The sequence below is a fragment of the Carassius carassius genome, chromosome 22, assembly GCF_963082965.1.
Source record: "Carassius carassius chromosome 22, fCarCar2.1, whole genome shotgun sequence".
Lineage (NCBI taxonomy): Eukaryota > Metazoa > Chordata > Actinopteri > Cypriniformes > Cyprinidae > Carassius > Carassius carassius.
Genome location: NC_081776.1, coordinates 26,224,824 through 26,238,765, shown reverse-complemented (window position 1 = coordinate 26,238,765; position 13,942 = coordinate 26,224,824). Strand labels below are relative to the sequence as shown.

General features: G+C 40.6%; 1 protein-coding gene across 1 annotated transcript; it reads right to left on the bottom strand.

Annotated features, from left to right (window-relative positions):
- Positions 1–250: 250 nt before the first annotated feature.
- LOC132099260 (tripartite motif-containing protein 16-like) lies at positions 251–12,189 on the bottom strand. Its single transcript, XM_059505698.1, has 6 exons — positions 11,617–12,189; positions 2,450–2,545; positions 2,122–2,355; positions 1,539–1,698; positions 1,265–1,312; positions 251–795 (listed from the first exon to the last, which is right to left on the bottom strand). Exons 1-6 carry the CDS (start codon positions 12,187–12,189, stop codon positions 251–253), a joined length of 1,656 nt encoding a protein of 551 aa, XP_059361681.1.
- Between the last annotated feature and the right edge of the window lie 1,753 nt (positions 12,190–13,942).

Here is a 13,942-nt window from a genome sequence, read left to right as displayed (position 1 = left end):
AGGTTTTCTGATATCCAACAGCATTACTGGTCACATGATATGCTGGTAAGCAAGTAAAATATAATTTCATTAGTAATTAATAAATAATTTAATTTCAATGTTTTATTTTTTTTATATTTATTAATTTAAACTTTTTGTTGTTATGATTTAATTAATGGGAAAATATAGGAAAACCTTGTACCATATAAAAAAAAAAAAAAACTTATATATGTATAAACATTTCAGTTTAAAAAAGTATTAGGGCTACAATCTATTCTGATACATCACACATTTTCACTGATGATCCAATAAAAACATAAAACCCAGGATAGAGCGGCTGAGTGAATGTGGTCTGGACTGTGTGGATGAGGCTCATTGTGTGAGAGACGCTGTAGAAGGACAGAGTTCCTGCACTGTGATCCACAAACACTCCAGTTCTATGAGAGCTTCTGATGGGCTTCACTGGGAGATCAGTCTCTATGTTATTGTGTCTGAATGAGTAACTGTCAGGAGAGCAGAACAAACTCCAAGACTGATCATTATGTCCAAACCAACATTCATCACCCCATCCCTTCTTTCTGATGTTCTTATATGATACTGATATCTCCACACCAAACATCCCACTCCACTCAATCTCCCAGTAACAGCGTCCACACACACTCTCTCTACACAACACCTGAAGATTATATCCATCAAATCTGTCTGGATGATCAGGATACTTCTGCTCTGTGAGAGTACCAGAAATTACTCTGTTCTTCTCAGACAGACGGAGATATTTATTTACTGTGTTTGAATCCAAAGTGAGATGATGGGAATCTGATGAAGATAAAACACAAAACAATAAGGAATAATGAATGTCTTTGGTCTATTAATGTAACTGAAATCTTCACATTCAGTGTATCAGCACAGCAGTGCTTCAATACAGAGTTTTTTTTGTGCAAATCATCATTTACATGATCAGTTATAAAACTCCTGTTTCATGTTTTCTTTCAACATCTACAAGTAGTACATTAGCACACTGAGGCTGGCATTCCCACTGCAAGCATTATTGCTCAGATCAGACTGAGGTCACATAGCAGAACATCTGACCTGAATCAGATGTAGGACCACATATGAAGGTGGCCCTAATCAGAATCAAAATTATCAGATTTCATGTGGTTTGTGGTGTCATAAAACAAAGTAATGTAAGTCACATATATGAACAAAAAATGTGGATGTTGACCAGATTTTCCTGCAGTGTGAATGTAGCCTATGTGAGTGTTTCTGCTTGTTTTCTTTGACTTACATTGTAGGAAGTATTTCCTGGTCCTGCAAACAACATTGCCGAATATGACTGTGAAAAACAGACATAAACCGTGTAAATATCATGTCAAGAGAAAATTGAATAGCTGCTTCAGGTATGTTTGATTAGGATTGGAGCTAAATTCTACAGGACAGTGGGTCCCCAGGAGCAGGGTTGAAGACCTATGAATTATAAGATATTTCTGATATGATGTTCTCCATGATATGAGATGATGGAGGACTCATTTCTGAGAGCAGATGAATCTCCAGGACTTTACCTCTGTTTGAGATCTTTTTGAGCTCCTCTTTGCAAAACTCTTCCAGTTTGTCTCTCAGCTGATGGACAGATGCTATTACTCCATCGAAAGAGAGGACAGAAGTGAAGGGAATGTCATTTTTGTCTGTAGATTCAGGAGGTGTTGAGAGAGACTGGAAACTCTACAGAAAACGGAAATCAAAACTATTAAACCCAATAACCTGCACTACTATCAGATTTGTGTGACTAGTTGATTTGACTTTTCTTTAGCATCACCTAAATCCAGCACTTTTACAGCATCAAATGTGTACATTCTTTCATCCATCCATATGTGTGTGTGTGTAATCAAGACTTGATAAATGTTACTTGGTACTATTGAGTTCACCATGCAATAAGAAATCTGAAAGACAATATAGGTAATATATTAAATATAATAGGATATATTAGTTTTGTACTGTTGGTGAAACAAGTGGTGTTTGGTAGCTATATATAGCTTCCATGATTATATTATAACAATGCTTTAATGAAATGCTTCTCTGTGAGTCACATCATAGCAGGATCTGGCTCAAGTCCACTCTGATCCTGTTCTTCTAGATCTGTGTTACCTGCAGGAACAGAATGTGATCCTGTGTGTGTGAAAGTTGCTCCAGCTCAGCGTCTCTCCTCCTCAGATCATTGATCTCCTGCTCCAGTCGCTCCAGTTGTTCTTCAGCTTGACTCACTGCAGTCTTTTCCTGATCTCTGATCAGTCGTATCAGCTCAGAGCGGCTTCTCTCAATGGAGCGGATGAGCTCAGTAAAGATCCTCTCACTGTCCTCCACTGCTGTCTGTGCGGAGCGCTGTTAGACACACATCACTATCACAGTGAGCTTCAATGGTACTGAAAGACAAGAGTCCTGAGATGATTAAACTTCTCTTCTTCTCCAGACTCACCTTATGGGACTTCACAGCCTCTCTCAGCTGCTGGAGATCTTTCTCTCTCTGCTGGATTTTCTGCTGGAACGTCTTCTGAGTCTCCTTCAGCTGGTGCTGTAGGACAAACCAATAACGGGAAATGTCACACACAACTGTTACGTGCCCCTTTTTAAAAAAAAAAGATCTAGGGGTGAAAGGGGTGTAACAAATAAACGGTGGGGAGAGACTGAGAGAACTGCCGTCTCCAAGTCCCAGGGCTGATACACAAGAAAGCTCAGTAACACCAGTTTGAGCAAACAAACAGAGGTATTTATTAAACAGAATATGAAAAAAAAAATACTTAAGGCTTCTGGAGGGGAAAGGTCAAAACAAAAACAAAAAAAAAAAAAATATTCCTCTGGCTAAGTTTTTATGAAGTAACTTACCTATCAAAAGAAAATAAAAATAAATTACAGAGATGCTTCCCTGACTTCCTCTCTAACTTAAACACAGGAGAAAAAAGGGTAATTTCTAAAATAAATGACATCCACCTCCCTACAAGAAAAAAAGATATTCCACATCCACTTAAACAGTTACAAAAAGAAATAAAATAAAACTGAAACACTCTGCTACTCCAAATAACTTCACATTAACACTATAGGTGAAGCAATCAACAAACACGGAGATAGATCTCAATAACTTCAAGCTAACACTATAGGTGAAGCAATCAACAAACACAGAGATAGATCTCAATAACTTCAAGTCAAATCTATAGGTGAAGCAATCAACAAACACAGAGACAAGAGTTTAAACCAGAGCTTAAACTGCAACGCTGGGACTGGAAGATGGCAGTTGCAAGGATGGAACACCTCAGCCTCTCTCTCTGGGCTGCAGCTCTGCCGGTTCCTTTATACTCCAGCTAACGAGCTCAAAACAGGAATCAGGTGACACTCATTAGCCTGCCAAGCAGAGAGAGCAGGAGGAGTAAAAAGAGACAAGATCAGTCTACCACACACACACACACACACACACACACACACAGAGTAACCACAATTGTTAATTAAATCATATGACAGAATAACTTATGTCCCTATGGACGTAACACCCCCACCACTAAATATTTTTTTTTTTCCTCTTTTCTCCTTTGACTTGGGAAAAAAAAAAAAAAACTTGCATAACACTTAAATTTCAGTACCACCTGTCCTAGACAGCGCATCGGCAATTACATTTTTAGCCCCCTTCATATGACGAATGTCAAGATTATACTCCTGAACAACTAATGCCCATCGCATCAAGCGTTGATTCGAGTTAGACATCTGGGCTAGGAAAGTTAAGGGGTTGTGATCGGTGTACACAAGAAGAGGGTTTGCACTACCTCCTACGTAAACATCAAAGTGTTGAAGCGCAAGTAAGAGAGCAAGAGCTTCTTTCTCGATGGTGCTATATTGCTTCTGATATGACACAAACTTCTTTGAGAAATAGGACACCGGATGACCAATACCACGTTCATCTTCCTGTAATAACACTGCCCCTGTGGCACTGGCATCCACTTGCAATTTGAATGACTTTTCAAAGTTGGGGGCTAGAAGCACAGGTGCGTTACACAACAGGTCTTTCACTGCATTAAAAGCTAGGGAACATTCACAACCCCAGATGAACTTTCGGCTATTACTCAAGAGGTCAGTGAGTGGAGAAACTAATGCAGAGAAGTTTCTGCAAAACCCTCGATAGTAACCAGCCATTCCGAGAAATCTGCGCAACTCGCGCTTATTGCTGGGGGTAGGGAACTGTAAGATAGCCTCCACTTTGGCAACCACAGGTCTCACACATCCCTGACCCACTTGTTTTCCCAGATAAGTGACTGCTGCTTTTCCGAATTCACATTTGGCAGCATTTAAAGTTAGTGACGCCATAGCCAACTTATCAAACACACTCTCAAGTGTTTTAACATGCTCTTCCCATGTGCTTGAATAGACAACAACATCGTCGATGTAGACCTCACAATGTGTGACATCGGCCAAGACCCTCTGCATCAGGCGTTGAAATGTAGCGGGGGCATTTCGCATCCCAAACGCTAAAACGTTGTACTGCATGAAATGATCTGGTGTCACAAAGGCGGAAATTTCAGAGGCACGGGGAGTTAGGGGAACTTGCCAGTAGCCCTTAAGGAGGTCTAATTTTGATACAAAGTTAGCGGAGCCCACCCGGTCTACACAATCCTCCATTCGTGGCAACGGGAACGAGTCTGCCTTAGTGATTTTGTTCACCTTGCGATAGTCTGTGCAGAACCGAAAAGAGGAGTCTGGCTTTGGCACCAGTAAACAGGGGGAACTCCACGGGCTCTGACTGGGCACTGCAATATCATAACGCATCATGTACTCCACCTCCTCCTTCATTATTGCACGTTTCTTTGGGTTCACTCTGTAGGCATGCTGTTTTACTGGCAAAGAATCACCCACATCAATATCATGGGTCAGCATTGAAGTTCTGCCTGGTACATCAGCAAACAGTGAAGGGTACTTGGCTATCAGCTGCAGCAGTTCTTTACGTTGACAGACTGTAAGATAGGGAAGAGTATCAGGCAAGTTTTTCAGAATCACTGAATTTTTAAGTTTTCCACATGAGCTGACAGGAACTTTATCTACCAAGCCATCTTCAGCAAGACAATAACTGGCAGTTGAGATCGCAGCTACAGGGGTAACATTTGGATTAGCCTTGCAATTTTCCTCACTACGTTTCAGATATCTTTTCAACATATTTATGTGACAGACGCGTTTACGTCTTTTCCGGTCTGGGGTGGCAACCACATAATCAGTGTCACTCAGTTTTCTTTCAATAGTATATGGGCCTGAAAATTTTGCCGCAAACACAGAATCTGGAACGGGTAAAAAGACTAGGACAAGATCACCAGGATTGAACTTGCGGGTAACACTTTTCTTGTCGAAGCGTGACTTCATTTTTACTTGGGTATCACTTAAATGCCTTTTGGCAATGTCCCAGGCACAATGCAGGCGTTCTTTGAAAGAACTGACATATTCTGACACTGACACAGGCGAATGATTCTGAGAAAGCAGCTGTTCACTCAGCATTTTCATCGGGCCGCGAACTGTGTGGCCAAACACAAGGTCTGCAGGACTAAATCCAGTTGACTCCTGCACAGACTCACGAGTGGCAAACAGAAGAAAAGGAAGCCCCTCATCCCATTCTCTCCCAGTTTCAACACAGTATGCACGGATCATGGCTTTTAAGGTCTGATGATACCGCTCCAGGGCCCCCTGCGACTCAGGATGATATGCAGTTGACATGCGGTGCGACACTCCCATTTCAACTAACATTTGCTTGAATTTCTTTGAGGTAAAGTTTGATCCTTGATCTGTTTGGATCTCTTTGGGTAACCCAAACGTAGTACAAAACTTCACCAGGGCCTTAATCACAGCAGGGGATTTAATTGTACGCAAGGGAACAGCTTCAGGGAACCTGGTTGCGGTGCACATGATGGTCAACACATACTGGTAACCACTTTTGGTTTTAGGCAGTGGACCTACGCAATCTAGGATCAACCTTTCAAATGGTTCAGCCATCACTGGCACTGGATGCAGAGGAGCAACGGGGACCTTCTGGTTTGGTTTGCCAGTCCTCTGACATATCTCACAAGTTCTGCAAAACTCAGCTATTGAGGACTTGCACTTTGGCCAAAAGAAGTACTTGGTTACACGGTGAAAGGTTTTATTGACACCTAAATGCCCTGCAAGTACATTATCGTGAGCAAGCTTCAGGACCTGTGGACGATAAGCAGCAGGGAGGACGACTTGGTGGACTTCATGGCAGTCAGAATCACTATCCTCTGGCTTCCACTTCCTCATTAACACCCCGTTATCACAGTAGTAGGCAATTCTAGCTTCGGGCACTTTCTTACAGGCAAGGGCAGCATCAAAACATGCAGTAATAGATGGGTCTGCCTTCTGTGCAGCAATTAGCTGAGCTCGGTCAACGCCAATAGTCTCATGTGGGCTATTTACATCAACACCTTCCCCAAACTTAGGTTCTATCATTAACTCACATTTGAGAGGTTCAAAGGGCACTTGTAAGAATGAGTCAGTAAGATTTACAACGTCTTCAAATTTTTTGGACTGTGCTCGGGTCACTGCACACACAGAAAATGTAGACGGAAACTGTTGGAAAAGACTAGAAGTATCATCAGCTTTACCGTCGTTCCCTACTATAGGTCTGGGAAAAACTTGACCACCTGCCAGGTCATTTCCTAGTAGGAGACCCACCCCTTCAAATGGCAACTGCTCCCGCACCCCGAGATGAACTAATCCAGTCACAAGATCAGATTTTAAGTGTACTCGATGTAGAGGAACACTATCACACCCCATTTCAATACCACGAATTAACACATCCGTGCCAGTGTACGAGCTTTGTGAGAAGGGCAGTAAATCTTTTAAGACAAAGGACTGTGCCGAGCCAGTGTCACGCAAAATCACAACAGACTGCTGCGCATTATCAGACAAGGAAATAGTGCCAGAAAGAAGAAAAGGTTTCATAGACTCATCCTTAATTACAGACATGGTTTGCACTAACGCCACCTTTTTGGTTTTAGCCTCGGAATTTTTCTTTTTCCAAGCCTGACAATCAGCAATTAAATGACCTCCGTCAAGGCAATAAAAACGTGAACGTTTGTCTCTTCCACCTGAAGAGGTGGACTTGTCCCTATTTCCGTTACTTTTTGCCGTATAGGGAGCTACACGTGACAAATCTTGCATAGTGTTTTTATTAGCAAACGGCATGTTTGAGGATCGAGCAGACGGAAACACATTGCGGTGCGTCAAAACAAACTCATCTGCCAACACAGCAGCACTCAACAACGAATTCACTTTTTGTTCATTCAAATGAACGACGACACCTTCGGGAAGACAGGTTTTAAAGTCCTCCAGTAAGATCAATTCTTGTAATTGCTCAAAAGTAGTGGCCTTACTGGAGAGGCACCATTTTTCAAACATTACTCTTTTCTCTCTCGCAAATTCCACATGCGTCTGTCTCTCTGACTTTGCATGCACTCGAAACTTTTGACGATACGCTTCAGGAACTAGTTCATAGCCTCTGAGAACAGCGGTTTTAAGGATATCATAATCGAGAGACTGCTCAATTGGCAACGACGCGCAAATCTCTTGAGCTTTACCCGTTAAGCTACATTGCAACAATAATGCCCACATATCACTCGGCCATTTCAGTTTACCTGCGACGCGCTCAAAAGCGACAAAGTAGGCATCAACCTCCGACTCGCGGAAGGGAGGCACAAGCTTGATGTATTTGCTGACATCAAACTCTTGAGCACCCCTTATGTGTGAGAATACGGGTGTAGGAGGAGAAGAAACAGAGGGAGTTCTTGAGCGCGGAGCGGGAATAGGTTTCCGGCTCACCTCCGCCGACCGTAGTGCTATAGTACGGAGTTTAACCTCTCTATCGGTTTCTGCCTCTACCACTCTGAGTTTTAACCGTAAATTCTCATTCTCTTGCTTTTTAACCCTTTCGAGTCGATTAACGCGGATACGCGTTTTGAGTCATTTTCTCCTGATAACCCCGAAAAGACCTTAAATTACACTTTCAGTTTTAATCGTACAGATAAGAGCAATACATCAATCGAATCTGTAAAGGGTCTACTTTTTTTTGGATACAGACATAATAACAACAAAACTTTGTGCACTTATAAAATAAAGATAACAAACAAGGTGTGCTGTCTGCAGCCTTTGTCTGCGCTTATCTTCATTTACAAACAAGTCATTAAAATGAACTGTAACTCCGTGAATACTCAACGAAAATACATGGGGGAGATATCTATAGAAAGCTTGACATGTCTATTTTTAAACTAAACAAGTGCCGCCGAAAACAGATATTCTGTGATAAAGTAATCCATATGAAAACAACGCGATGTCTGTTTTTCAAGTCTCCCTTCATTATATCTAATGTGACCACGCCCCCGCGCTGAACGCGCTATTCAGATTCAAACTGAAGCGCGCGGCTTGAATACGCCCATAACAGAAGAAAAAGCAGCGAGCCTGTTCTTCAAGTGTTTATTTTACTGTTTGCTTCGCGATGAGAGGAATAAGACATAATTCACCCCAAAAAGATGTCATGTGGTTGAGGATTTGAGAAATGGATTTCCTCAGAAAAAAAGAATGCAGCACTTTATTCAGCAGAGATCATAAACATGAGTAAGTCTCTTTTTATTGATTTATATACTTGTACTAGTTTATACATAACGTGTAAACATTTTACTAGTTAGACTTTTTCCAAATACTTTTTCCAAACTATAATTCCTGACTAAATGTATAGTAATCAAGTGAAACATTATGAAGTTTCAATAACAATATACAATACTATACCATTCAAAAGCTTGATGTAAATAATATAAATGTAACAAATAGATAACTGTCACAAATGTAAAAACATGCTTTTCGTTCAATTTATTCCCCCTAAAAACCCAGAAAAATATTCTCAGCTCTTTTCAACATTAATAATAATGATAATAATAATAACAATAAATGTTTTTTTTTGTAGAAAATAAGATTGTTAAAAGGATTCTGAAGGATTGTGTGACTGGAGTAAGGATGCCAAACAATTTGTTTGAAAGTCAGCTTTGATTGTTTCTAATAAACTGTTTAACTGCTCCCCCAAGTGGATATTAAATTATGTTGTGGGATAATTAAATATATTCTAAATAAACTACAAACATAAAATTATATAGATTTATTTTGTTCTCACATTCTCTCTTGTAACTCCTCACTCACAGTGGCACAGATGACTGAATGGCTCATTATGCAGCTCATTATGCAGGCCTTTGTCTTCTCAGGTGTAAATCACAATGATATTCATGGTAGTTGACGCCTACTCGCATATGACTTTTACCAACAAAAAGTGTCTTAGAAAATTTAAATCAATATATTGTTCTCTGTGAGTGAGTAAACAAGATGATTTTCACATCATTTAGAAAGAAAAATTCTAGGCTACAAGCTCCAGTTCTCAAAAATCCCGGGAACCATTGTTCTTTATGTGTTTTTTTGCCTTATTCAAGTGTTTTAACATTTTTAGTTTTTCACTAACCACGCATAATATTTTTTTTCTCAAAAACACAATCATGTACATACATGCATTTCTTATATTATTATAGCCCAGTTTGTGCTGATTACAGTGAGATTAGACTTTACCCATTTAGATATTTATAAGAAACTGAAAAAAGCACAAATGTCAGGGCATGACAAAACTTCTCCAGGCCCCAAAAATACCCTTAGACTCCAGAGGGTTAACTTCAAGGTCTAATTCCTTTAGACGAATGGATATGGCCGGATCAAAGTTCGCACTTTCAATACCAGAAGCAAGCTCTTCAGTCACTGCATTTGTTGCAACCGCAGGTTGTTCGTCAACTTCTGGTAAAATACCAATGCCTACCAGCTGCTCAAACAAATAATTCTTAATCACTTGCTTTTTCTCTTCTTTTAGTATTTCTATATTAAAGAATTCTGCAATCAAAATCAGATCTTTTTTTCTACACTTTTGAAAGACCTCTGTGGAGGGAGACCGAGTAAACGCCAACAAATCAAACTCCATTTCCACCACCACAGAGACTCTCTTCCTTCTCCCCCCCCCCACTCTAAAGCAAAGACAGCGAGAACTGGACGTTAAGAGAGAAAAGAGCAATGTACTCACCAAATCAACGCAGCCGTAAGAATATAGAAAGAGAAAAAAAAAAAACGGGCGGACGAGCCCCCACTTGTTACGTGCCCCTTTTTAAAAAAAAAAGATCTAGGGGTGAAAGGGGTGTAACAAATAAACGGTGGGGAGAGACTGAGAGAACTGCCGTCTCCAAGTCCCAGGGCTGATACACAAGAAAGCTCAGTAACACCAGTTTGAGCAAACAAACAGAGGTATTTATTAAACAGAATATGAAAAAAAAAATACTTAAGGCTTCAGGAGGGGAAAGGTCAAAACAACAAAAAAAATATATATATATTCCTCTGGCTAAGTTTTTATGAAGTAACTTACCTATCAAAAGAAAATAAAAATAAATTACAGAGATGCTTCCCTGACTTCCTCTCTAACTTAAACACAGGAGAAAAAAGGGTAATTTCTAAAATAAAATGACATCCACCTCCCTACAAGAAAAAAAGATATTCCACATCCACTTAAACAGTTACAAAAAGAAATAAAATAAAACTGAAACACTCTGCTACTCCAAATAACTTCACATTAACACTATAGGTGAAGCAATCAACAAACACGGAGATAGATCTCAATAACTTCAAGCTAACACTATAGGTGAAGCAATCAACAAACACAGAGATAGATCTCAATAACTTCAAGTCAAATCTATAGGTGAAGCAATCAACAAACACAGAGACAAGAGTTTAAACCAGAGCTTAAACTGCAACGCTGGGACTGGAAGATGGCAGTTGCAAGGATGGAACACCTCAGCCTCTCTCTCTGGGCTGCAGCTCTGCCGGTTCCTTTATACTCCAGCTAACGAGCTCAAAACAGGAATCAGGTGACACTCATTAGCCTGCCAAGCAGAGAGAGCAGGAGGAGTAAAAAGAGACAAGATCAGTCTACCACACACACACACACACACACACACACACAGAGTAACCACAATTGTTAATTAAATCATATGACAGAATAACTTATGTCCCTATGGACGTAACACAACTACAATCACTAAATCATAATTGGTGAAGTGGTGAGTCCGAGGGGTTAAAGATTTTGTGTATTAAGGTTATAGGTTCAATCATAAGTGCCACCATTATTTTATCAGTAATTTATAGGGATAACTCACCCAAAAATTGGAATTCTGTCATCATTTACTCATTCTCATGTTGTTCCAAACTCTGTAATGCCTCTGTATCCCGAGGCCAAATCACACGAGTCAACAAAATCATACCTCACTGGCTCACATGACTAAACATGCCAAAATAATTGGATTTGAGAGTGAATAATTACTGAAATTTCACTGTTCATTTCACAAAGTGATTGTATTGCTCCAGAGTTGTATGAATGATGTCCTTTTATTTAGATTGAATGTTTTGAACCCTGTTGACTTTCAATGTATGGAAAACAAAACATTCTTTAGAATATCTTCCCTTTTGATCCTCAGGAAAAAAACATCATATGAGTTTGGAAGAACCTTTTTTTTGTGAACTACTGATTCATACCTGTTTCTCTGTCCTCTGTGCTGCAGCTGATACAGTGTTGTGGTTTTTATGTTCATCCATCGTACACAGCACACAAATACATTTCTGATCAGTGAGACAGAAAACCTCAAGGAGCTTTTCATGTTTCTGGCAGATCATCTCTTGCAGTCGTCCAGTGGCTTCTGTCACTTTGTGTGGTTTACGTGAATGAAACTCCTCATGATGATCAAAATGAGTCTGACAGTAAGATTCCTGACAGTTCAGACAGGACTTGACGGCTTTGTATTTTCTTCCAGTACAGACGTAACACTGCACATCTCCAGCTCCAGCGTCACAGTCATCAGGAAGTTTAGTCTTCTTCAGTTTCTCCACTACTTCAGCCAGTATGGTGTTTTTAGCTAAAGCAGGTCTTGGACTGAAGGTCTGTCTGCACTGAGGACAGCTGTAGACTCTCTTCTGTTCCTCCTGATTCCAGTGACCTGTAATACAGTTCTTACAGTAACTGTGTCCACACTGGATGCTCACTGGATCCTTCAGGAGATCCAGACACACTGGACACATGAACTCATCCTGAGAAAATCTGGCTTCTGCCATTTTACTGCAAGAATACTTATTAAGAATACTTAAGGATATTTACTGCATCCTTCAGCAAATGTTTCTTATATTGTGAGTGCATTGGTTTGTAGGTTGCTGTTAGCTGGTGTCAATTATAAAAACAAGCAAAACTTTCTGACACCAGAAGGATTGATAATTGATCTAAGATTAAATAAATGATAACTGGGATATTTGGACTATTGGTGGAGCAGGTACTATCTGAAATGATTATAATGTGAAAGTGTATTTGTCAAGTCACTGGTGTGTGCCAAATAAAGTAGAAAAACTGGTCTGTTTTTTTAACAATAAACATTCAGCTAGTACAAACCCTTAAGAAAATTAACCATGGTTTTCTTGTACTAACCATGGTTTTACTATTTTTATAGTAAAACCATAGTAACTACAGTATAAAATTAACCATGATTTTACTGCAGTAACTATGATTTATCTATAATGTTTGTAGAAAGCCACAGTAATTGCAAAATGCAAAAACAGAATTTGCAGTAGAACCATTACAAAATAACCCATGTTTTTTCTACAGTACATATATTTTAACTACAGATTTAGTTATCTCTTAAAAATTAGGGCTCAATAAAATAATCATAAGTAATCTGATTTCTGAAAATGAAACAATAATCAAATTTGGCAAATGCATTGTCAGTTATTCCAACAAATAACATTATAAAACGTACTCGGTTACTAAAGTAACCTCGGTTCTCTCTAGAAGAGGGAAAGAGTACTGCGTCTTAGTTAAGACGCTACGGGAAAAGTCTCTTCACGAAACACTGAAGCAAAAAATTATCCTTAATTTTTAATTATTGTAAAGCGCATTTGCAGCAGCACACAGCCATAGGCGAGACGTCTCGCTCGCTCATTGGCTGCTCTGTGGCAACTGCACAAGCTTATCGAGCGCAGGCTGATGCAACATCAGACCAATGAGGGCGCTCGCGCCCTCCGTGCCACTTCCCGCCGAAACGGGTGTGGCCTAGCCCTATAAAGGGAGCTCGAAAAGGCTGACTCACCTGATTTATTTCATCGCCGAAGCAAACCAGAGTGAATCGTACGCACGGCAGAGAACGCAGTACTCATTCCCTCTTCTAGAGAGAACCGAGGTTACGTTAGTAACCGAGTATGTTCCCTTACGAGAGTTCTCTCGTACTGCGTCTTTTAACTAAGACGCTACGGGAACCCCATGTAAAGCGCCGTGCGCGCAGGGATCACGCACCAATAAACCTGGAAGCGATGCCCAGGATTTACAGTGCACAGTCACCAGAGGGACTCACAGAGAGTCCAGAACAGGGGGGGGGGACCCTCCGTCCCATATCTAGCAGCGTCCGTAGACGCGGCAATATGACAACACATAGTCAAGGCAAGGCCTGACCAATGTTGTAATGCGGGTCTTACGCAATACTGCCCATATAACAGTCGGCAGCACATAGTGCTTGCGATCTCAGAGTTCCAATCAGGACCCTGATTCAACTATACCGACAACAGCTTTGCTTGCAGGGCGGGAACCTCCAGGTTATAGAACCTGATAAATGTAGACGGCGAGGCCCATCCTGCCGCCATACATATATCATGTAAGGAAATCCAACTAGACCATGCCCACGACAAGGCGACGCCTCTTGTGGAGTGGGCACTGAAGGCCCCTGGAAGCGTAAGCTAACGTTATGGCGTCAACTATCCATCTGGATAGGCTCTGTCTTGAAACAGCCATTCCCTTGGAACGTCCACTGAATGAGACAAACAGCTG